The sequence below is a fragment of the Dendrobates tinctorius genome, unplaced genomic scaffold (genome assembly GCF_039654945.1).
Source record: "Dendrobates tinctorius isolate UK_male_01 unplaced genomic scaffold, ASM3965494v1 ptg000205l, whole genome shotgun sequence".
NCBI classification, from domain to species: Eukaryota; Metazoa; Chordata; class Amphibia; order Anura; family Dendrobatidae; genus Dendrobates; species Dendrobates tinctorius.
In genome coordinates this window covers 3,805,080-3,828,456 of record NW_027361872.1, presented here as the reverse complement: position 1 = coordinate 3,828,456, position 23,377 = coordinate 3,805,080, and the positions used below count along the sequence as shown (strand labels likewise).

Below are 23,377 nucleotides of genomic sequence, written 5' to 3'. Positions count from 1 at the left end.
CACTACCACTATCTCTTCCGGGTCAAGGCGTTCACCACGCAGGGACAAAGGGACCCAGGTCTCCTATAGGACCAGCCAGCTGTGGAAGGGTCGTCCCAAACAGTCTAGATCTAGGGCATCTAGGTCCCAGAGATTTTCCACCCAATGACTCCTGGCATTATCCAGTCGACACCAACAGAGTATGCGACCGTCTACTTCTGTTTTGTCAGGCCTGGCTTTGTCGTTCACAACGAATGGGTCAGAGACCTGGTGTCTTGCGGATACAAAAACTAAAGGTTCGAGGGGTTCTACTCGAACCCGTTTTTGGTCCCCCCCCCAAAAAAAATTGACGGTGCTGCAAGACCCATACTGAATCTCAAACTTCTAAACAAGTCTGTCGGGGTCCACCATTTCCGGATTAAGTCTCTCCGTTTGGTCGTTACTTCGATTTAAAAAAAAAATAAAGGGGAGTTTTTAGCATCCATCGACATTCTGGATGCTTACCTCCATATTCCGTTCCCTACCCAAATATAAACTCCTGCACTTCATCATTCGCGAACAGCATTTTCAGTTTATGCCCCCTTACCCTTCGGCTTCGCTACCACTCCCGGATGTTCTTGATGGTCATGGCGGCTGTCATGTCCCCTTTTTTTTTTTTTTTTTTTTGCACTCTTGGGGTGTGGTCGTTCTGCCCTACTTGGACGACCTTCTAATCAAGGGTCCGTCCTTCCACGTCTACGCGCAGTGCGATACTCTTCCTTGCATGAGCTGGCTGAAAAAATGTAAGCGAGTCTTCCCCCGTTCCAGCCCAGCAGATGTCCTTTTTAGGGATGACCCTGGACACTGTTTGCCATGAGGGTACTGGGTAAAATGGTGGAAGCAAAGGAAACGGTCCACTTTGCTCAGCTGCATCAGCTGTTCCCTGCAGCATGCACTTCTGGCAGCTTGGGACAGGAACCCGTTCCCCCCTCGACCACCGATGCTGCTTGTCCCTGTGGGTCAGGCAGCCTCTCAGGTGGTGGACATTGAGGTCTTCTCTCTTCCAGGGGAAATCTCTTCTCCCGGTTCATTGGCTAGTGGTGACTATCTGTCAGTCTCCTTAGCTAGGGAGCAGTCTTTCGTCACCACACTGCTCAGTGGCGCTGATCAACTTGGGAGTAAAGCCTCCCGATCAATGTTCTGGAAATCCGAGCGATCTGGCTAGCCCTGCAGCAGTTCCATTATCTCCTGGCGGGTCAGCCCATCTGAATTCAATCGGACAAAGCCACAGCTGTGGCATATCAATCATCAAAGGGGTACCCGCAGCAGGGCGGCCATGCGTGAGAGCCCATTTTCTCTGATGGTCAGAGAGGAATCACTCTGTATTTTCAGCAGTGCACATCCCAGGCGTGGGAAAACTGGGTGCTGATTTTCTCAGCCGTCAAGGTCTCGCCTCGGGACAGTGGGAGTTTCATCTGGAAGTCTTTCAACAGATCTGTGTTCCTTGGGGTACTCCGGAGATGGATCTGATGGCTTCAAGATTGAACGTCAAGGTACTCAACTTCAAAGCTCGGTCTCGGGATCCAAAGGCCATCGGGGTGGATGCACGGGTTTCGCCGTGGCAACAGTTTTGTCTTCCGTACGTGTTTCCCCTGCTTCCTTTACTCCCGAGGGACATCAGGAAGATCAAGGCGGAGGAGGGTTCCAGTAATCCTAGTCGCCCCGGATTGGCCACTGCCGGATCGTCCAGATCTCCTCTGCCAAGGTTAGATTTGCCACCAGAACTCAGGGGCCCTGTGTTTTAACGGCTTGGCCGTTGAAGCCTGTGTTCTAACTCAAGCTGTGTTCTCTCATCAGGGGTTTCCACCATGATTAGCGTTTGGAAGCCTGCATCAGCTGACACCTATCACCGCACCTGAAAACCTTTTTCGCTGGAGCAGGGACCGCGGACGTCCTCGGGTCTTCTTTGTTCCCTCCACTTTGGAATTTCTCCAGACTGGCCTGGAATCGGGTTTGGCGCTCAGCTCCCTCAAAGGCCAGATCTTGGCCTTATCCGTTTTTTTATTCCAGCTCAGGATTGCTTCCAAACTGCAAGTGAGGATTTTCGTTCAGGGGGGTCTCCCATGTGGTACCTCCCTATAGAATGCCATTAGAGGCCTGTGACCGTAACTTGGTCCTGGGTGCTCTTCAGGAGTCGCTTTCTTGAACCGTTGCAGGACGTCTTGCTGACAGTTCTGGATTGGAAAGTCGCCTTGACAGGATATCAGGACTTTCCAGCTACAGATGACTACCCATTCCTGCTAATGCATGTGGGGACCAATGACACTGCAAGAAAGGACCTGGAAACCATCTGCAGAGACTTTGAAAACTTAGGTAAGAAAGTGAATGAACTTGGAGCACAGGTGGTGGTCTCCTCCATCCTCCCAGTGGATGGCCATGGAACAAAGAGGCGGAATAAGATTCTGCAGGTGAACTGGCTACGTCGATGGTGCCATCAGCAAGGATTTGGATTTTTGGATCACAGAGTGAATTACCTATATGATCGACTACTTACTAGAGGAGACTTACGAAGACTGGAAAACATGTATTTGGAAGTCGCCTTGCTACACATCAGGAGAGCTTTATACTAGAACAATGTGGGAAGGGAAGCAAAAGGCCAAAAAAAAGCCATACAACTGACATACTATTGAGAACTCTACTATTAGAAGTAAAAAGGAAGATCAAAGACAAAAAAAGCTAAACAATAAAAATATGGTTTCTCTTTCTCCAAATCATAAACTAAAATGTTTCTAAACAAATGCACAAAGCATGGGCAACAAACAAGGAGAACTGGAACTACTAACACAGGAAAAGAAATGTCTGCACAGAGATCCAAGCTTCAGAGACTGGGAGTTCTGTGGAAACTGGGTAAGAATACAAGGAGAGAACAACGGAAAGGACACCATTGTAGGCATTTACTACAGACCGCCTGTGCAAGCTGAAGATATGGATGAACTCTTTATGCATCAAATGGCCAAGTTCTCCAAAAAATCTTTAGTCATTTGGTACATGGGGTTCGATCTATTATGATGTTCGCCACCAATGGACTGCTTTGGGATGTCCCATTGTCTGTGTCCCCCAGTGAGGCAAAGGAGAAACAGGAATTTTTGTGTACTCACCGTAAAATCCTTTTCTCCGAGCCACTCATTGGGGGACACAGCACCCACCCTGTTAGCCTTTTGGCTTGTTTTTGTTTTCTTTAGTTTGATGTGTTGTACTCTGATAATGATGTTAATGATCTCCTACTGCTTTTGCACTGAATGGATTCTCTTGCAACCATCACGAGGGTGTATACTGCAGAGGAGGAGCTACATTTTTTTTGTTTTTTTGGTGGCAGCCTCCTAGTGGCAGCAGCATAACACTCATGGTCTGTGTCCCCCAATAAGTGGCTCAGCGAAAAGGATTTTACGGTGCGTACACAAAAATCCCTGTTTTTTTTTTTATTCACTAAACTTTATTAGGTGCAAGAGACAAATGTACTCTGACAAAAATGCGGCAAACTCAGAAAAACCTGTTTTTTTTTTTTGTTTTTGTTTTTTTTTGTTTTTTTTTTCTTGTTTCTGTTTTTTTTTTTTGGTGATTTCTTTTTTACTGCTAAGAGTAGGTTTCGCCTGTGGGGAAAAAAAACACTGCAATATTGCAATGTGTGAACATAACTGAACACAGTCCAGTAGTAGAGACTAAAGTGTGTATTTACCGTAGATATGTGCGTGTATATGAATGGATACAACATTCATAACATGATTCTGACCAACAGGCGTTTCAAAAAACTATCTTTTCGTGTGTCCTTCTTGTACCATGTTGTTAATTTCATGTATCGCTAAACTCTTGATGTGTTTCACGTCGTTTTGCTCCATAGGTCACAGAAATTACGCTTACCCTATAACGTTAGTTGTGTATTCTGTTTCTAAGCTGTGATTCTGTAAATCCTCACTGTGAATAATTCTGTGTATAGAAGTGGCGAAATCCATCCTCTGTCTTTCTTCAGTGTTGTAGTGCAAGACCGAGAAACTTCAGTTTAGCTAGTGGTGTTTTTTTTTTTTTTTTTTTTTAATTTTATTTATTTTTTTTACTCTCTACAAGGCATTTCGTATGAACTCTCAACATCCGAATAGCTATAGCACTTACTGAATAGTTTCTTCAATAACCCAGATACCTGGAGCGCTCCCAATAATCAGCTGTTCGGCGCCGGAGCTGCATGTGTTGCACCTGTGTGACAGTCACAACAAACAGGCTCTCCATGCATGTGTTGTCACTGTCACACAGCCTTGACACCTGCGGCACCGAACAGCTGATTATCCAGGTTCCCGATACAGCTATTCGGTAACCGCTATAGGAATTCGGACACGCACTTATCTGAAGCTATTCGATCAACCCTGGTTAAAGACACTTGTAATGCTGATACCAGAAAATTCTAAATCCCAAGGTTTCCTCATCCACCCTTTTCTGGTAATGGAAGAGTATGATGTAGTGTTGATGGGGTCTACTCCCCAGCAGGTTTCCTAAATCTTTTAGAAGCCCATTTTCAAAATTTTTATTTTGTTGCTGTGCCCCATCTTTAAAAAAAAAAATAAATAAATAATGCAATATAGAGATATACAGTGGGTGAAATGATTATTTGATCCCTTGCTGATTTTGTATGTTTGCCCACTGACAGACATGATCAGTCTATAATTTTAAGGGGAGGTTAATTTTAACATTGAGAGATAGAATATCAAAAATAAAATCCAGAAAATCACATTGTATAAATTTATATAAATTTATTTGCATTTTGAGGTGAGAAATAAGTATTTGATCCCTCTGTCAAACAAGACTTAATACTTGGTGGTAAAACCCTTGTTGGCAAGCACAGCAGTCAGACGTTCTCTGTAGTTGATGATGAGGTTTGCGCACATGTCAGGAGGAATTTTGGTTCACCCCTCTTTGCAGATCATCCCTAAATCATTAAGATTTTGATGCTGTCACTTGGCAACTCGGAGCTTCAACTCCCTCCATAAGTTTTCTATGGGATTAAGGTCTGAAGACTGGCTAGGCCACCCCATGAACTTAATGTGCTTCTTTTTGAGCCGCTTCTTTTTGAGCCACTCCTTTGTTGCCTTGGCTGCTGTATGTGTTGGGTCATTATTTTGCTGGAAGACCCAGCCACAACCTATTTTTAATGTCCTGGCGGAGGGAAGGAGGTTGTCACTCAGGATTTTACGGTACATGGCTCCATCCATTGTCTCTTTGATGCAGAGAAACACCCCCAAAACAGAATGTTTCCACCTCCATGTTTGACAGTGGGGACGGTGTTCTTTGGATCATAGGCAGCATTTCTCTTCCTCCAAACACGGCAAATTGAGTTAATGCCAAAGAGCTCAATTTTTGTCTCCTCTGACCACAGCACCTTCTCCCAATCACTCACAGAATCATCCAGGTGTTCATTGGCAAACTTATGGTTTTTTATAGACCATTCCAGCTTTGTGCAGGTCTCATGATCTTGTCCCTGACATCCTTATACAGGTGTTTCCCATGTTGTAGAGGTTAGATTGAGTCTGTGGACAGGAGTCTTTTATAAAGGTGACTATGTAAGACAGCTGTCTTTAATGCACGTAATGCGTTGATTAGGAACGTCTACTTGGTCTGTAGGAGCCAGAACTCTTAGTGGTGGGGAGGGGATCAAATATTTCTCACTGTAAAATGAAAATTTCTGTAGTTTATACAATGTGATTTTCTGGATTTTATTTTTGATATTCTATATCTCAATGTTAACATTAACCTACCCTTAAATTTATAGACTGTTCATGTCTTTGTTAGTGGGCAAACTTACAAAATCAGCAAAGGATCAAATACTTATTTCCCCCAATGTATATGTCTGTCACCTGGTTGGAAATGGTTCTGCCGTTGGCTTATTGCGACTCGCACACACTGGTACACTGGGCATCCGTGATATCCAACCTGTGCATCTCAAGCATCTGTAGAACTAAGCCCCCAGCATGTGTAAAACGCACAACATGGGAATGAACGTCAATACGAATGTGACCGGTGATTGGTTTCTTTAACATTCTCTTGTTTAATTGTGACCTTTTGCATTTAGGTTTCCTGAAAGTCTTTACTGTGTTTACAGGGGCAATGCAATTTTTAATGGAAACCAAGGTGGTGTGTATATCTTTGGTGATGGAAGAGGCCTTATAGAAGAAAATGATATATATGGTAAGCTTTATATTGTTTTTTCTAGTGTTTTTTTTTTTTATTTTTTATTTTTATTTTTTTAAATTTTTTTGTCATTGCTGATTTATGTGCTGTTCCTCGCAGGCAATGCTTTAGCAGGCATTCAGATCCGCACAAACAGCTGCCCTATCGTCAGACACAACAAGATCCACGACGGCCAGCACGGTGGCATATATGTGGTGAGTGTTACATAAAATCTTATCTAGATGGATAGCGAGTGATCTGTAATCAGGGCCTGTGTAACACTGAAGAGGCAACCGAAAACTACTAGTGTGCATGACGGACAAGTTGTGCTATGTCCTCGTCCTAGATCTTGGCTTATTAGCCAAAAAGGAGACCTGATACAGATTCTGTTAGTGGGAACATAGATCAGAAGTAGTGTTCATTCTAGCAAAAGTTGAAGCTAAGGGTATTTATTGATGTACGATGTGACACATTTATGACCACATGTGGCATATATGGTCACGTCAATACATTGTCATTCTCGTTCATATTGGGGGTCTGTCTTTTACAAAGTGATGTGAAGGACACAGAACGGATAGTGGCCGTCCCCTGTAGATATAGCGTTACTTTGATGCAAATTCCCAGTCAAAATTATAATGAATACCTATAGCCCGTTTTCTCTACTAGATTCCTACAGGACGGTTCAGACACTTTGAGACCAAAACTGCAGATTTCTCACCCAACTCATCGCTAACATTGCAATCTTGTTCTCATCGTTTACAGTAAAGATGCCCCCCCCCCCCGTATGTGCAACATTGATTATAGTGATTGTGATTTTTGTTCTGTCTCGCAGCATGAAAAAGGACAGGGTGTAATTGAAGAGAATGAAGTTTATAGCAACACCCTGGCTGGTGTTTGGGTGACGACAGGAAGTACTCCGGTGCTACGGAGGAACAGGATACACAGTGGAAAGCAGGTATATGGAAAGCACTCTGTACTGCTGGTTACAAAGTGTCCACTGCTCATCAAAATGTCAAGATTACAGCGAATCCCCCACATATCGTAGAGCTCAGTATTTTATTTTTCAGTTAGATAATGTATAAACGGCGCCTTGGCCACGTGGCCAATCTGCTAATGTGGCCAGAAATCCCCCGCTAGGTGTGACATCCACCATAGGTGGGCTGTGCAGAATATCCACTGCAAAGTAGAGCAAGCTGTGATTGTAAAGCCCACTCACATCTCTCCTCGCCCCATCGTGGAACCAGATTAAATGCACCCCAATAACCCTGCTAGTGACTGATGCAATGCAGGACGGTGGCGCTCCAAATATCAAGTAAAGCATTTTACCACGATGCGATGCCCAATCTTTGCACTTGTTGCTATATATGAATCTGTGTGTTTTTTTTTTGAGGGCTACTCGTGTTTTTTTTCCAGGTGTGCACCACTCCTCTGCCTACCAGTTTCTTGTTTGGGGGGGGGGGGGGGGGGGGGGGTCAGGGCACACCTGAAGACTGACCCTTTGGGCCAATCTCCCATCCTGAAATGTTCGCTCTACCATGCTGCAAACCGTGGCAACTTTGCTTCTGCTGCTTCAGAGGAGTGCCGGGGTACCGACGCTCGCTGGCGTGTTCAGAACGGTACTCTAAGCAGTGACCTCGTTGCTTAGAAATGACAGAGGTGGTCGGTAACCTTGGCCACAAGGAGAACATTATTGAATCAAAAATCCCACCCCATATTCAAAGCCGAGTGGATTTTTAATATACGGTAAATTGTGGAGTTGCTTGCTTGGCAATTATCCCCATTTTAGGTTGCTTTCATGCTGTTTTTTGCAGTGCATGCTTGCTGTGCACGTTGGGAAAACTCGGCACATCGGTCATACCAATCTATAAACCTGCATTCAACAGTCTGACGTAAAAATCTGAACATGCTCCTGACTGTACCTCGTACCCTGAAACACTAGTAAAATACTAGTAGGCAGAGGTGTTCAATATCTGCACTTGTTTGTCTGGCAGGTGGGGGTTTACTTCTACGATAACGGCCACGGAGTACTAGAAGATAATGACATCTATAACCACATGTATTCTGGCGTTCAGATACGGTAAGTTCATTTCCTCCCAAGAATTTATCATCTGTGGTCACAGTGGTAAGTGCAAAGCATAATAAGTCTAATGTCCGGTATTTCATCATTGCCTAGAACTGGAAGTAACCCTAAAATTAGACGCAACAAGATCTGGGGAGGTCAGAACGGGGGAATACTTGTCTACAATTCTGGTGAGTTATTAGCCTTGACCACAGACTGAAGGTTTTGTTATGGCCGTGTACTAACCATCATGCTGTTTTACAGGGCTTGGCTTCATCGAGGATAATGAGATTTTTGATAATGCAATGGCTGGAGTCTGGATCAAAACAGATAGCAACCCAACATTGCGACGAAACAAAATCCACGATGGGCGGGATGGTGGCATCTGTATATTTAATGGTGGCCGAGGTAAGGAGTCGTAGCCTTACAAGCACTACAGGAAAGCTGCATGTGCCAATGCTGATAACCTAATGCTATATTCTACGGCGCCACCTAGTGGTAGACTTGTGGGGTCCTCTGTGCTGCAGGACCTGCTTCAGTGTTTCAATGTACGGAAAGTAAATGTTGACCAGATATTGCAGACTACAATAACGTTGTAATTTTGTGTGGCAGGGCTGCTCGAAGAAAATGATATCTTCAGGAACGCTCAAGCCGGTGTGCTAATTAGTACCAACAGTCACCCTGTCTTACGGAAAAACAGGATATTCGATGGGTTTGCTGCAGGTTAGTTGTATGGAAAAAAATACAAGAAGAAATGGAAGTATACGGCAGCGTTACTTTACCCTTCATCCAGTCTCAAAATGCCAAACCACAGAGATACAGCTAAACTGATACCTGCCTTAGTTACGCTGGATGGGAAGTTACTGTACTGGGGCTGAACCGCCGCTATCCAGCACTGGTGCTACCTGTGTTATACAGCTGGCACCCGAGAGTAACCGATCGGTTGCCCCTGTCACTTGTGATTGACATTTAGGAGGTTAACAGTGAAGGGGACAGAGACTGCTCCCGGGAATGCAATTGCGGGGTGCCAGTGGGTTGCGATGGCGTCTGGGGACCTACTGAAGGTCCCTGTGTATGCCATGTTCATGCACCTATGAAGCCAAACCTGGTTACATAGTAGACCTGCAGTAATACAGTATTGTCATAATGCCATCAAGACATCACAGGTCCAGGTACCCTAATGGTACCGCACAAAACATGTTAAAAAAAAAAAAAAAAAAAAAAATTTATTCATATGTATATCATCTTTCTGGATTGTTGTACCTTATTTTGGAAAGTTTAATAAACACATTTATGGAAAAAAAAATAATAAAAATATGCCCCCAAATCAAGCTAATATAAAATGAAAGATTATTTATCCTTTGGTGAGCGCATGAACAAAGAGAACCTAAATTGCTGCTTTTTTTTTTTGGGGGGGGGGAGGGGGTCACCTCAACTTCTCTTATCCTCCCCTAGGGAAAATAAATCGGGAAGTCATTTGGAATGGTGCAACTAGAAACTACAGCTCATCTTACAAAAAGTCAAGGCCTTGTACAGCGGTCACCCTTAAAAAAAAAAAAAAATGAAAGAAAACATTCTCAGAATTCTGCACCTAAAACAATTTTTTTTTCTTTCTCGTAAACCTAACACTACTAAACTGTAGAAGAAATTACTGTGTAGTTTTTACTGCGAAGTAGACATTGTAAAAACATGGCAGAATTGCTGGGTGTTCCGGTTTTTCACTACATGTATATGGTCTTATTAATTATCTCAAGAACAAGCCCTTATATAACAGTTATGGTGCTGAGTCAATTAGGTGGGGAAAAAAATTGGCTGTCTCTCCAAGGGTTTTAAGTCATAAGGGTCCATCTTTCCTTGCTGGACTCTGATGATTGATCCAGCATAGCTGTCATGTTAGCGGGAACTAACCATCTTATTGGGGGATCTTGGTTTATGCAGAGGTTTCACCCAGCGATGAACCAGTTATCGTATCATAAAGGAATCGTGTATGGACGGCTCCCAAAAACCAAAGCAGAGCCTGTACGTCACCCCCATATACAGACACACAGATCGTCTAATGTATAGAGGATGTGAAATGGCATTTTTCATTATGGTTTTTTTTTTCTTTGAAGGTATTGAAATCACAAACCACGCAACTGCGACCCTAGAAGGCAATCAGATATTCAACAACCGATTTGGAGGACTATTTCTGGCATCTGGTGTTAATGTTACCATGAAAGGTATGTGCCGCTTCAGGGACAATGTGTAGAGCCAGCATTACTGCAAAGGAGGTGCTCGGTGGACAGGTTTTCCACTATGTCGTCACCATTGTTTTCCTAAAAGCCTTTGTCACCTGCTTTTTTTCGTGGGGTGGAGGGACAAGTGGGTATTTAGCCATCTAAAATCCCAATTCTATTTTCCTATGAAAGGAAAACAAATATATATTTTCATATTTAATTTATTTAATCCAAGATTATTGAAGAAAAACAAATCTATTGTTCCACTACGCAGGTGCTGTGTGTGGCCAAAGGGCACGGCCACAAGCGGGAGCAAACGTGCAAGTTTGCAAGCAATGCTTGGTGTGCTCACATGTTTTGGATCCACACGACAGTCGCATAGTGGCGCGCTATCCTGGAAGCGCCCCCCCCCTGTTCAATGAGAGCTCGAGTTGCAGTCTCACAACTTTACAGACAGTAGGGTTGAAAGTCTTTTATTTATTTCTCCCCAGCGGCTTTGTGATGCCCAGTAGGGTAGAACATGGGCAAAGAGTTATTGGAGTATCTGCTTGTGCTGTATATAACCCCCCCCCCCCCTGAAAAAAAAAAATGGATTGAATCCCATCAGAGAAAATGAGTAGAAATCTTTCCTAAAGGAAAAGTCTGTTTTTCTCTGACAGGATCCAATCTCTCGTAGCTAATGGTTCAGGTCCCAGCACATATGGCCCACTTACTGTGAGCAGCTCCATTATTTTCTAAGGAACCTGAGGAAAAGAGAGGGAGAAGTACCTCCCCATCCAGGAAAGATCGGACGTCCGAAAATCCTGTCCCTCCTCAAATCGACAGGCTCTACTGGATGAGTGGGTAGGAGACGAGGGTCAGGACCAAATCCGGGTCACCTAAACGCTCTTCCATGTTATGGGTTGGGGTCCTGCCGACTAGACATATGAGGATACGGGGTGGCAGTACACGCCGTACTCCTAGTCTCTACATGGGAGTACAGTTGTGACTGTTCACACTGTATCCCTTCAGAGGTTGGGGAGAAGATACATCTGATAAAGAGATGTTACTGGAAAACCGAGGTAGATATAGGTCTAGTAAAAGACCCGTGGCCACCTCTTACTGACACTAAGCTAAAACTGATTATCCTAGTGGCGGTCGGTGTGGTGTACACCGCGGAGGAGGAGCTCACTTTTTTGTGCATAGTGTCAGTCTCCTAGTGGCAGCAGCATACACCCATGGTTCCTGTGTCCCCTGATTGGAGCGAGAGTCTGTTTTTCTCTGACAGGATCCAATCTCTTAGCTGATGGTTCAGGTCCCAGCATATCTGGCCCGCTTACTGTGAGCAGCTCCATTATTTTCTAGTCTGCAGTAGGCTCATGATGCCACTAAGTATTCCGGTCCTATTTTTGTATTTCTTGCAGATAATAAAATAATGAACAATCAAGATGCCATAGAAAAAGCAGTCAATAGAGGCCAGTGTCTATATAAGATATCGAGTTACACCAGCTACCCCATGCATGACTTTTACAGGTAACATTTCATTGTTTTGATCTGATGGGATCACAGATAACCAATTTACGTTGCAGATTCCTGTTTCTCTAAGCTAGAATTCTGCGCTACGTCCTCTATATTTCTTGCCAGAGAAGCTGCTTGCCATGCAGGGCGGATACTCTTTTCTCATTCACTTGACTCTTTAAAGTACGTTATGCTTACATGGAAGAATATTCTACTTTATCTGTTGCCTAAAAGTATAGCAGCGTCCCATTACAGCAGCTGGTAATGCTGGACCACATCTGTGCGCCTAAGTACATTCTTCTTTAAAAAAAAACAAAAAAAAAACAACAATGCTGCATCTATTATGACAGCTGCCAACATGACTTACTTTTTTTTTTTTACCCACATCAGGGCCCAAAACATCACAGAAAAAAGGCAGCCATGCTTAATAATACCTGGTCACAATACTAATGTACTGCAGGATCCTGTGATAAAAGGTGGGGGCAGCACAGGTGCAAAATACTGCTGAACAACCACTGTCACCCATGATGGGTGGTTGCTTAGTATTATAAATGCACATGTATAAGGGGACACTCGCACATGTAGTGCACCATGCCGGTTAATAGCTTATTGGTGACACCCATGCTATTAAATCAGTTGAAGTTTGGAGAACTAGGAGTTCACCCCTCAAGAAAAGATGTCTCAATTCTGTCCACCAACGTTACAGGACCTGGCCACATCCTGCAAAGATGAAGAAAAAAGCCCATGAGGTATTTGTTCATATTTTTTATTTTTTTTTTTTAAATGCACAACCTCACGACCTGCATAAAGGTGCCGCCTCTGCCTTTTATCATGGGAGGGCCTGCTGCATCCTGCAGTAGATTAGTATTGTGACCAGGTTTTGATGTGCAAAAAGCCTCTTCACCGAGGAACAGGACTTGAACTTTTACGTCACTTATTGGGGGCTAGTACTTCTGAGAGTCACTATCATCCCTTTAACAAGTCCTGCCAAATGTTTTGGGATACTAAGCCAAGCCAGACTATCCATTTGCAGACATGTTTATAGGGTGTTTGCCTTTCATCAGTGCAAAGCAGGAGGACTGATTTGGTCAGAAGCCTCTGACCAGGTCTGACACTGGCTTTGAACTCTCCAGAGAGGAACGTTCCAATTTAGCAAGGTGAGGCCTACAACAGGCAAAGGAGGATCTCCTGCTTGGCATTGATGAGGGGGCAAATTCCCTGAAACATGTCTGCAAATGTATTGTCTTGTTTGTCTTTTTATCACAAGTCATGTGGCAAGGCTCCTTTAAAGGGCGGATGTTGACTTTTAGGATTGCTATTCCAATAGGTGGTGCTAGAGTTTAAGTCCCCTTTCTTTTTGTAGAGGCTAGTTGCATATTTGAATTCCCAGAGGAGGACTGGATGTGACTCTCCACAAGGTGTGACGTTACCCAGAAAACTGGTGTAAAATATTTGAAAAGATGCAACTCTTTTGCCTAACTGGGCGTTGCACATAAATTTTGCAACTTTTTGCTATTTTCCGCTTGGAAATGGGTAGTGCTGGGAAAGGAAGAGGCCCAGTCATGTCTAATTCATCCAATATGCTGGCATTTTCCAAGCCAAAAAAGCTACTCCAGTCAGAGTAGCATTTCTAGCTTTCGAAGAGGCGCCAAGTTCATTAAGCGGCATGCACCTCTTAATATATTTGGTGCCTTGTACTCCAGCAAGTGTGCATTACGTCATCTTATTAAATTAGCCCATTTGTCTCCAGGTATTGCCAGATCTCCCCCGCCTCCCCCTGATTTTTGGATTTGATATTTTTTCAGTGAATTGTCCCTTATTCATTGGAATATATGGGAGGATCTAAAAACCCTGTGGTTGCCTTTAAAGTCCGGCCTTTATATTGCTGACTGGATTTCATGAGTGGCTTTAGTGGTCATTATTTTTTATACTCCCATATCACAATCTGTATTAACAATAAAAAGTCTAAAGTGTGCTGCCAGTGCAAAAGCGGCAAGACTTCTAACCATGTAGTTTCTAAAAATTCACTTTAACATTAGCCTCTTGGACCTTTGCATACGCTCATTAGATGCTTCAATACAAAAGATGGGGCCCATTATAAAGGGAGGGGGAGCAGAGGCAGCTGTGACGTCACTATTATTATTATACACTTTTATAGCGCCATTTACTCCTTGGCGCTTTACATGTGAAAAGGGGAAATATAGACAACTACAATAAACATGAGCAATACAAGACACACAAGTACATAAGGAGAGGACCCTGCCCGCAAGGACTAGCTATAGATATCGGCTGTATATAGAGGTGTTACCTGTCATTGTAATCCTGCCTCTGACAATATGGAGCCTTGCTGAAAACTCTTCCTGAAATAAGTCTAGGAAAAATAAAATGCCCCAATTGCTAGTGTGCTAAAAGACAAAATTAGTAGTCTTGCATTTTTAAAAGCCCAAAATATGAGGGAGGGAGGAATATGTGACACCCAATAATCTGAGTACTTTTTCTGATGGCTTCACTTTTAAAGCAATCTGTCACATGGCATAGCAAAAACCATCTGAGAGGAACATGATACAGAGGCAGAGACCCTGATTACAGCAATGTATCATTTATTTTACTGGGTGTTAGTTAATTCTGAGGCTTGTAAGCCTGTCCTCACCAATCAGCAGTATGGGCAGGGTTACAGATATCTTGGGGTGTGTGCACACGCCGTGGATTCTGCTGCGGTGTACAGTACCATTATAATCAATGGAAAACAAAAACCGTAGTGCACAGGGTGCGGATTTTTCCACGCAGCATGTTACTACTTTGTGCGGAATCCGCAGCAGTTTTACACCTCCTCCATTGTCCAGGTGTCAAACTGCAGGGGAAAACTGCAGGTTAATCCGCAGATAAACCGCAGGTCTTTTGACCTGTGGATTTTGCAAAATCTGCAGCGTGTGCACACACTTTTATAGTGATCTCCTGCTAATAAAAAAAAAGCAGCCCAGTAAGTGACACATTGCTGGAATCAGGTCTCTTTCCCTACATCATTCTGCTCTTAGCTGGCAAAAACCTGGTGAAAGATTCCTTTTAAGGTACAGACTACCATGAAACACTATCAATAGTGACCTGGCACCTAAAGTGTTCGTTACCTGGGGCTGCCAGTCTTATTGCAGGGCATGGTGCCTAGAAAGGAAAAGCTATTATTGGGACACTAGCATCCGCCAAACTGTCTGACGGTGTTACATGGCAGAATAAAGGGCTTGTGCAGTGTTTCACGTCTGTGTGGGGTTGAGACCGTGCTTCACACTAGATAGTGGAAATCGGATGCTGTCTTATGAAACTAAAAGGCTGTTTCTTTAGGAAGGGACTTAAAATTGATTTCCAGTTACATCATGCTAAAAAACACTACTGTAAGGAGGTTAACAAGGTTTGGCATGAAAGTCTGCAGACTTGTGGCTGCTCAGCATGTACGGTCAGTATTGCTTGGTGATGGTGGCAAGATCAGGGAATTATGTGCCACATGTACGCGATATGCATATTTCTGTCCACGTTCAGACTAGACGTGCGAGGCTGCACACCTGTGATGTAAGGGCTGTTTCAGATATCGGTGATAATCTAATCTGTGATCGCAATGCATGGGTTGGCCGCTGACCGGAGCGGGTGATTGCTTAATTTATTTCTGACACTGTCACACTTGAGTCAGGAGCTGCACAGACAGATCCCACGCATTGTGGTCAGATAATACCAGTTGTGACGGACATCGGAACCAGCCTGGAATATGCTAATTGTATGCGACATTGCAGGACTGGCGACTTGTGAATCCTTGCAGCGCGCATGTTCTCATAGTGACTACTTCCAGACTTTCATGCAAAATCCTGGATAACCGCTTTCAAAAGACACTCCAGACATCGTAAAAGCCTTGAGTTCTGTACTCAACCTCATTTAATGTCTACAGTCTGATTCCATCTAGTTAAATATAAACTGCATTTCACACATTTTGAATGAACATTGGGCTAGGCTCATCTTTTTGCTACACTCTTGAGGATCCAGTACTTTAGATTACAGCGCCACTACTGGAGAACTGAAGCATTACCAATGGGTCTCAGCAGCGAGACACCCCATGATTAGGTTATAGGCAGTATACCAACAACTTATCCACAGAAATGAGAAAAACCTGGCTGCTTTCTTCTAGTGCTATGCACGTCTGGTTTTGCAGCAGTACCGCAAACTGGTGTAGTGTAGTGCAGTGTTGGAAAAGCTGTATTTTTTTTCTAATCCTGGCAAAACCCTTTAAGAATAATCTCTTTATTAAACCGTTCTTTGCAATTCTGGTTTTACATTTGATGTAAGGAAGCACCTGAAATCCTGAGGGCGTATGAAGATAACCCATCTTGAACTTTTCTTCATCCTTAGATGTCACACCTGTAACACCACAGACCGCAACGCCATCTGTGTGAACTGCATTAAGAAGTGTCACCAAGGCCATGATGTAGAGTTTATTAGACACGATAGGTAAGTGTGCATCGCCCCCACCATCGCTGGTAAGTTTCAGGCATCCTGCCATTTCATGACTTTTTTTTTTTTTTACCCCGTTCCAGGTTCTTCTGTGACTGTGGTGCCGGAACGCTGTCTAATCCTTGCACATTAGCCGGAGAGCCCACACACGACACAGATACATTATATGACTCTGCTCCTCCTATAGAATCTAATACTTTGCAACACAACTGAACTTTAAGAAGGGGAAGTCCTGCCATTCTAACAAGAACTGTTTAAAAGTTTTGTTTTTTTATTTTGGGAAAAATTAAAAGCTAAATGAAGAAAAAAGCGTGCCCATTTCTGGAAAACAGTTAATGTAATGAAATGTGATAATTTCAACCTGCCAAAAAAAAGGAAGTGGAGCTGGACGAGGCGATCTGTTGACTTGGGATCTAAAGAAGAATTGGGCATTTTTTTTTCTTTTTAAGCATTACTCAGACTTTTCAGAAGGACAGAAGTGAAGAGAAAAGAAGCTACTGTTTTGTATAGAGGCCATCTCCTGTGGGTGTTTTAAACTCATGCGGGCAGGGGGCAAGCCTAATGTGCAGTAGTCTCATCCTGTAGACAGGCAGCAGTCGTTGCTGCCGCCGTACACACGGACATGGGTACCAATTGCTTTTTGTAACATGGTAAAATGTGAGCTAGCACTTCTGCATTTTTTTTTTGAAAACTTTTTTTTAACACGTAATCAGATTTGAGATATTTTAATGCTTTAATCTCATGTAGTTTTTATTTTTTAATTTCAAGCAAAAATTTATTGTACTTGAGAAGTGTCCTGTTTTTGTTAGCCCACCATAGCATTGCTGTAAACTGTACTCATGTCCCAGTATCTATGTTCTTTCTATGAAAGAGGAAAACACTAATCTTAATCCAGCTATTTTTCTGGTATCCTTTTGGAAAAGTTAGAATGTTGTCTCCTTTCCTCTTGTACCTTCCCTGCAACAGTTTCCATAATCTCCCCTCCCCAGAAGAGGACAGTTGGGCGAGGAGTCTGAAGCGCCACATTTTAGGCTTCGATCACTCCTTCGCCGGGAAGTGGCGGGTGTTGACTTTGGTTTAAAGTTTACTGTAGTCTCCTCCGAGCGCTCCTGTACGTTACTGTTCATTTTTTGTTTGAACAGCCTGGAACTTGTACACTGCTGGAAATTGAGAGATTTCCTGCTTTATGAAGCTGAGACAAGCATATATAATGTTTCATAGCTTTTGTTTTAAATCTTACATTTTTTTTTTTTTTTGTTTCTCTCCCCATTTATATGTATTGGTGACAGTGGGTAATCAAAACAGCCTGAAAGTGTATGCATGTACCATAACATCTAGACTTAATATATTGTGGAGTATTCAATAACCATTATGTAGAGGGTAGGTATGAATTTAAAAAAAGGGGGTTTAATTTCCTAGGAAAGAAATGGAAATATGGTCATTTTTAAAAAATAAAGTTTATTAGATCATAACGTGTGAATACCAGCCTTGTGAATAAACACCAAAAACCACCGTTGTACTTTCTACAAGTTATTACACCATCGCCAGGAGCTTGCTGATCACCTGGCGATCCAATGTGTCTCTTTCCATTAAACCGTACAGCTCCCTGCAAGAAGAAACAAAGCTCATTAAATGGTGGCAAATATAAAACCTGCACCGTCTAATAACAGGACTTTACATTTGTCATAGCATCAAATGTTAATAACTAGCCACATTAAAGTTTTATTTTTCTCAGACCATTTTGGTCTTGTAGACTGGTGAATAGTAGTTTTTCTTTCCCCCCACTGCCCAGTTTTTATAAAGTTGCCATTTTAATATTGATCCCTAAGGGTGTGTGTGCACACGCTGCGCTACAGTAGCATTATAACCTATGGAAAACTAAAACCGCAGTGCAGACTGTGGATTTTTCTGCGGTTTGCCATCTGCTCCATTGTAGAGATGATAAACCGCAGGTCTTCTGACAAATCCGCAGAGCATTCCGCAGCGTGTGCACACAACCAAAAGGTTTACTAGTGTCCCTCATATTGAACTCGGCATCTAGTGAGGTGATAGAGGCAGGATGATAATGAACATATTCAAAAGGAATAAGGCCATGTTCACATTTTTTTTTGCAGTTTTTTTAATGCAAGCTTTCAGCTGTATTTCACAGTACCAGTAAAGTCAGACTTCATAAGCTTCAGGAAAGAAAGTTGTGTGCATAAAACTACTTAAGTCTAACTTTGCTGGTACTGTGAAATACAGCTGAAAGTTTACATAAAGTTGTGAAAGTATCCTTTGCAATTAAAAATGCAACATTGCCTAACTTTATGTAATGTTTAAGCTACTTCCAAAAAAAAAAAAGTTTGGCTGAGCTATTCTCTTGCGCATGCTGATTTTAAAGTTTAGTGTGCGTATGTGATTTCAGGTTTATCTATGAATGGGTGAAAAATGCTGAATGTAACATGTTGTGCAAAAACCAAGCTCGGTGTTTTTTTTTCTGTAAGGGTATGTGCACACTTTGCGGTTTCTGCTGCGTTTCCGCAGTGTTTTTGTGGAAGGCATCCTCCACTTATACTTAAGAGGGTGCCTCCTCTTCTGCTTTATTAGGTCTTTTGTGCCTTGCCTAGAGGACATTTATACTACAATGCTGTGAAAGATGCTGGACATATGCTATATGGGCAAAACCTGGCAATAAAGAAATTCTACAAGAAGTATCCCCACCCTGGATCCAAGCGTTCTTTTGCAGCTTGAGAAATATCCTACCAACCAATGGTGACTGTAGCTGAATTTATCATTATCCCTTGTACATATACCCTAACTATAAATGTTAAACATTAGAGGGGTATTCCCATCTCAAAGATCCTAAATATGAAGTCTGTAGTAATTAGCAAATGCCTCATTAGAAATGTATCGTTCTTTTGACTAAGGCCTGTTTCACACATCCGTTTGTGTCCATCAGTCAAAATCCACCGTTTCGGAAAAAAACTGATCTGCCATTTTTCTTGGCGGATCGTTTTTTTTTTTTCCCCCATTGAGTTGCATTACCGGCGGATTTTGACAGATGGCCATCCGTTGGATCCGTTTTTTTGCGGATCCGCCAACATGCCTGAACGGACCATGCAACGTTTTTTTCGGGCGGCCGGATCCGCATTTTTCACTGCGCATGCCCGAAAGACTTCACTGAGCTGCAAATTTAACCCTAAACTCTGTTCTGGTGGCTCAAAAATTCTCTCTATGAATGCTTGGCGTACACCTACTCCAATTCAGCAATAACCTGCGGACGGCAGGCAAAGATGGGGAGGTGGAACACATCGGGAGGACAGACCTCGTTTTCATCGCCCACCAAAGGGCAGGTGACAGATTCCCTTTAACTACAGAAAAGACGTGATGCCGAAAGCCACAGCGAGGCTCCTGCGCTAAAAAAAAAAAAGGGCACATAAGGATCTTATAGCACGAGCGCAGGATTACTGCACTACAACTGAACGCCACAGGGTCATGTGATGTGCATGGGAGGGAGTGGTATGGTAAGACTATTTTAACCATTCTAGTTCCTGTATGTCCATAGTATTATGTCAGCGGTAAGTATCCCGTTTTGAGGTGGGCTCCGGTGGTGACCCCACCTCAAAGCCGCAACATGTCAGCTGTTATAAACAGCTGATGTGCCCGCAATAGGCGCGAGCGGAATAGCGATCCGCCTGCACTTATTAACTAGTTAAAGCCTGGTGTCAAATGCTGACAGCAGGCATTTAACTAGTACATCTGGCACCCAGCGTTCCCCTGACAACCAGAGGTCTTATAGACACCTCTATGGTTGTTGCTGGCAGATTGCTATGAGTGGCACCTGGTGGCGCTAACAGCAATGCAGTAAATCTGCTACATATAGGCAATCTGAGAATCGCATAAATGTAGCATAGCCGATCAAGTATGGTATGCATCGAGCCGCTTGTGGAGGATATTGAAGCATGCCAAAAGTAAAAAAAAAAAAAGTTACTTTTAAAAAAAAAGTCACCCCCCTTTCACCCCATTCAAAATATAAAAACGAAACCAAACCTACACATTTGGTAGCATCATGTTCAGAATTGAAAAAAAAAAAAAAAAAAAAAAACCTGCGCTAAACAGCGTAGCGAGAAAAAAAAATCAAGACGCCAGAATGTTTTTTGGTATTAAAATGTCAGCTCGGCCCGCAAAAAATAAGCCCTCACCCGACCCGAAATCACAAAAAAATTGAGACGCTACGGGTCTCAGAAAATGGTGCAGTTTTTTTTTTTTTTGCTAACTTTGGAATTTTTTTTTCCACCACTTCGAAATAAAGAACCTAGACATGTTTGGTGTCTATGAACTCATAATGAACTGGTGAATCATAATGGCTGGTTAGATTAGCATTTAGTGAACCTAGCAAAAAAGCCAAACAAAAAAAGTGTGGGATTGCACTTTTTTTTGCAATTTCACTGCACTTGGAATTTTTTTTTTTTAACCGTTTGAGTACACAACATGGTAAAACCAATTGTGTTGTTCTAAAGTACAACTCGTTCTGCAAACAATAAGCCCTCACATGGCCATATTGACAGAAAAATAAAATAGTTATGGCTCTGGAAGAAGGAGAGCAAAAAAACGGCTCCAGGGAAAGTGTCCCAAGGGTGACATATATACTTCAACATGAGTTTAAAGGGAATTTGGCAGCTTAATTTAGCAACAGGATAATGAAGACAAAGTGCAAATGAGAAGATCTTGTACCCATTTATAAAAGGCTGAAACACAAAAAAAAACGCAGTATGACAAACGTGTAAAAATACTCTGTTGTAATAAAATACATAACAGTAGACAGCCAGTGCTAGTAAAAATGATAACAGGGTATTTAGTGGATATGTTTTTTTTTGCAAAAAAAATGTACACGAAGCCACTTCACCAACGTCACGGTATACCCTATTTGGAGCATTCCCATCTAATGTATTTAAACCTGATCATGTGAACAATACCTACATGAGCAGGATTCAGAAAGGTGCTTATAAAAGGACTTGTCAGCATATACCCATCTTTCATACATACAACCCCAGGAGGTAGCACAATATTGTAATGACTAGAACAAACCAGATATGTACAGTGGGTACAGAAAGCAGGGCTGTGGAGTCGGTGCTCATTTTGGTGGAGTCGGAGTCGGTATAAAATGGACCGACTCCTAAAATATATAATAAATTGGGTACAGTAATTCAATGCAGGATGTGCTGAATATTTTTTCATAAGAGTTTGGGAAAGTATGAAATGTCCTATAAATGGCTGTTCTATTCCTGATCTAAGGCTACATTCACACACAGCGTTTTTCCTGTGTTTTTTGAGGATACGTTTTTCAGCTGCAAAAGCTGATCATCTTTTTAAAAAACCGCATCACCTGAAAGGTTTTTGAGCTCATAGATAATGTTTTCAATAGCAAAAGCAGATTAGAAATCTGCTCTATCTATCCATTTATCCATATCTGTCTATCCATATCGTATCTGTACCAAAAAGAATGAAAACCGGGTAGGACACCAATATATATTCTGTTCTATCTAAATATCTTGATTATTGGATCATTAAAATGATTAAATGTCTGAGGTTCACATTGTACTACAATAAATTTTTCACTTAAATATAAGCAATATGTGTGGGAGTCGGAGTCGTGGAGTCGGTGTAAGGGAAATTGAGGAGTCGGAGTCGCAGGTTTGGCTTACCGACTCCACAGCCCTGACAGAAAGTATTCAGACCTCTTTAAATTTTTCACCGTTTCATTGCAGCCATTTGGTAAATTCAATAAGTTCATTTTTTTCTCAATGTACACTGCACACTGAAAAAAACAAAATGTAGAAATTTATTAAGAAAAACATCACATGGTCATACGTATTCAGATCCTTTGCTCAGACACTCACTTAAGTCACATGCTGTCCATTTCCTTGTGATCTTCCTTGAGATGGTTCTACTCCTTGGAGTCCAGCTGTGTTTAATTACACTGATAGGACTTGAATTGTAAAGGCGCACACCTGTCTATATAAAGGTACTGTCACACTAAGCGATATCACTAGTAATATCGCTATAACTAGCGATGTTAAAGAGACATTGCTAGCGATATCGCTATGTCTGATACTTACCTACAACCCGCTGGTTATCGCTGATCGCGCGAGAACGTCCAGAACTGTTTCTCGTCGGCTTCCTGCGGCGCTTCATGTGGAGAGACGAGCGTGGAGCCGGGCGGGAGGACGCAGGATCGCCTAGTGTGACAGGTAAGTAGCGACTCCCGTCCCTAGGGATGTCGCTGGTGAGATCTGCCTGTGTGGCAGCTCACTAGCAACCACTTAGCGATGTACCAGCGATCCTGACCGCGTCATATCGCTGGTCAGAATCGCTGGTGCATCGCTAAGTGTGACAGTACCTTAAGACCTCACGTCAGACCAAGTAAGAATCATGGAGTCAAAAGGAACTGGCCAAGGACCTCAGACAGAATTGTGGCAAGGCACAGATCTGGTCAAGGTTACAAAACAGGATTTTTAGTTGCTTACCGTAAAATCTGTTTCTCTGAGCCTTCATTGGGGGACACAGAAACCATGGGTGTATGCTGCTGCCACTAGGAGGCTGACACTATGCAGAAAAAAAGTTAGCACCTTCTCCGCAGTGCACACCCCTCCGACAGGAAGTAGGATGTTCAGTTAGTAAGAAAGCAGTAGGAGAAGCAATCTATGAATGAGACAGAAACCACAGAAAACACAAACTCAAACTGTAACACTATAATACAGTAAAAGGCTGTTCAACTTGGGAGGGAGCTGTGTCCCCCAATGAAGGCTCAGAGAAACAGATTTTACGGTAAGCAACTAAAAATCCTGTTTTCTCTATCGCCTTATTGGGGGACACAGAAACCATGGGACGTCCCAAAGCAGTCCCCAAGGGGAGGGAACAGCGGACAACTCCCATCAGGACGAGGGACTCGCCATCGTCCCTT

The 23,377-nt window shown here is 42.8% G+C and overlaps 2 protein-coding genes across 6 annotated transcripts in view; one reads left to right on the top strand and one right to left on the bottom strand.

Moving 5' to 3' along the window:
- Positions 1-17,946, top strand: part of FBXO11 (F-box protein 11) — a 111,598-nt gene extending 93,652 nt beyond the window's left edge. For both annotated transcript variants that reach the window (XM_073554017.1, XM_073554016.1), the window contains exons 13-23: positions 6,104-6,189; positions 6,292-6,386; positions 7,004-7,126; positions 8,163-8,248; positions 8,345-8,421; positions 8,495-8,638; positions 8,843-8,953; positions 10,342-10,449; positions 11,850-11,958; positions 16,333-16,431; positions 16,518-17,946. In XM_073554017.1, the coding sequence (XP_073410118.1) occupies positions 6,104-6,189; positions 6,292-6,386; positions 7,004-7,126; positions 8,163-8,248; positions 8,345-8,421; positions 8,495-8,638; positions 8,843-8,953; positions 10,342-10,449; positions 11,850-11,958; positions 16,333-16,431; positions 16,518-16,647 (1,168 nt within the window). In that variant the 3' untranslated portion in view covers positions 16,648-17,946. The remainder of the gene's footprint in view (positions 1-6,103; positions 6,190-6,291; positions 6,387-7,003; positions 7,127-8,162; positions 8,249-8,344; positions 8,422-8,494; positions 8,639-8,842; positions 8,954-10,341; positions 10,450-11,849; positions 11,959-16,332; positions 16,432-16,517) is intronic.
- MSH6 (mutS homolog 6) overlaps positions 17,873-23,377 on the bottom strand; it is a 57,650-nt gene continuing 52,145 nt past the window's right edge. For 2 of the 4 annotated variants that reach the window (XM_073554015.1, XM_073554012.1), the window contains one exon: positions 17,873-18,040. In XM_073554015.1, the coding sequence (XP_073410116.1) occupies positions 18,024-18,040 (17 nt within the window). In that variant the 3' untranslated portion in view covers positions 17,873-18,023. Of the gene's footprint in view, positions 18,041-19,240; positions 19,830-23,377 lie in introns of those variants that run through there. The other 2 variants (XM_073554013.1, XM_073554014.1) reach the window with 2 other exon arrangements.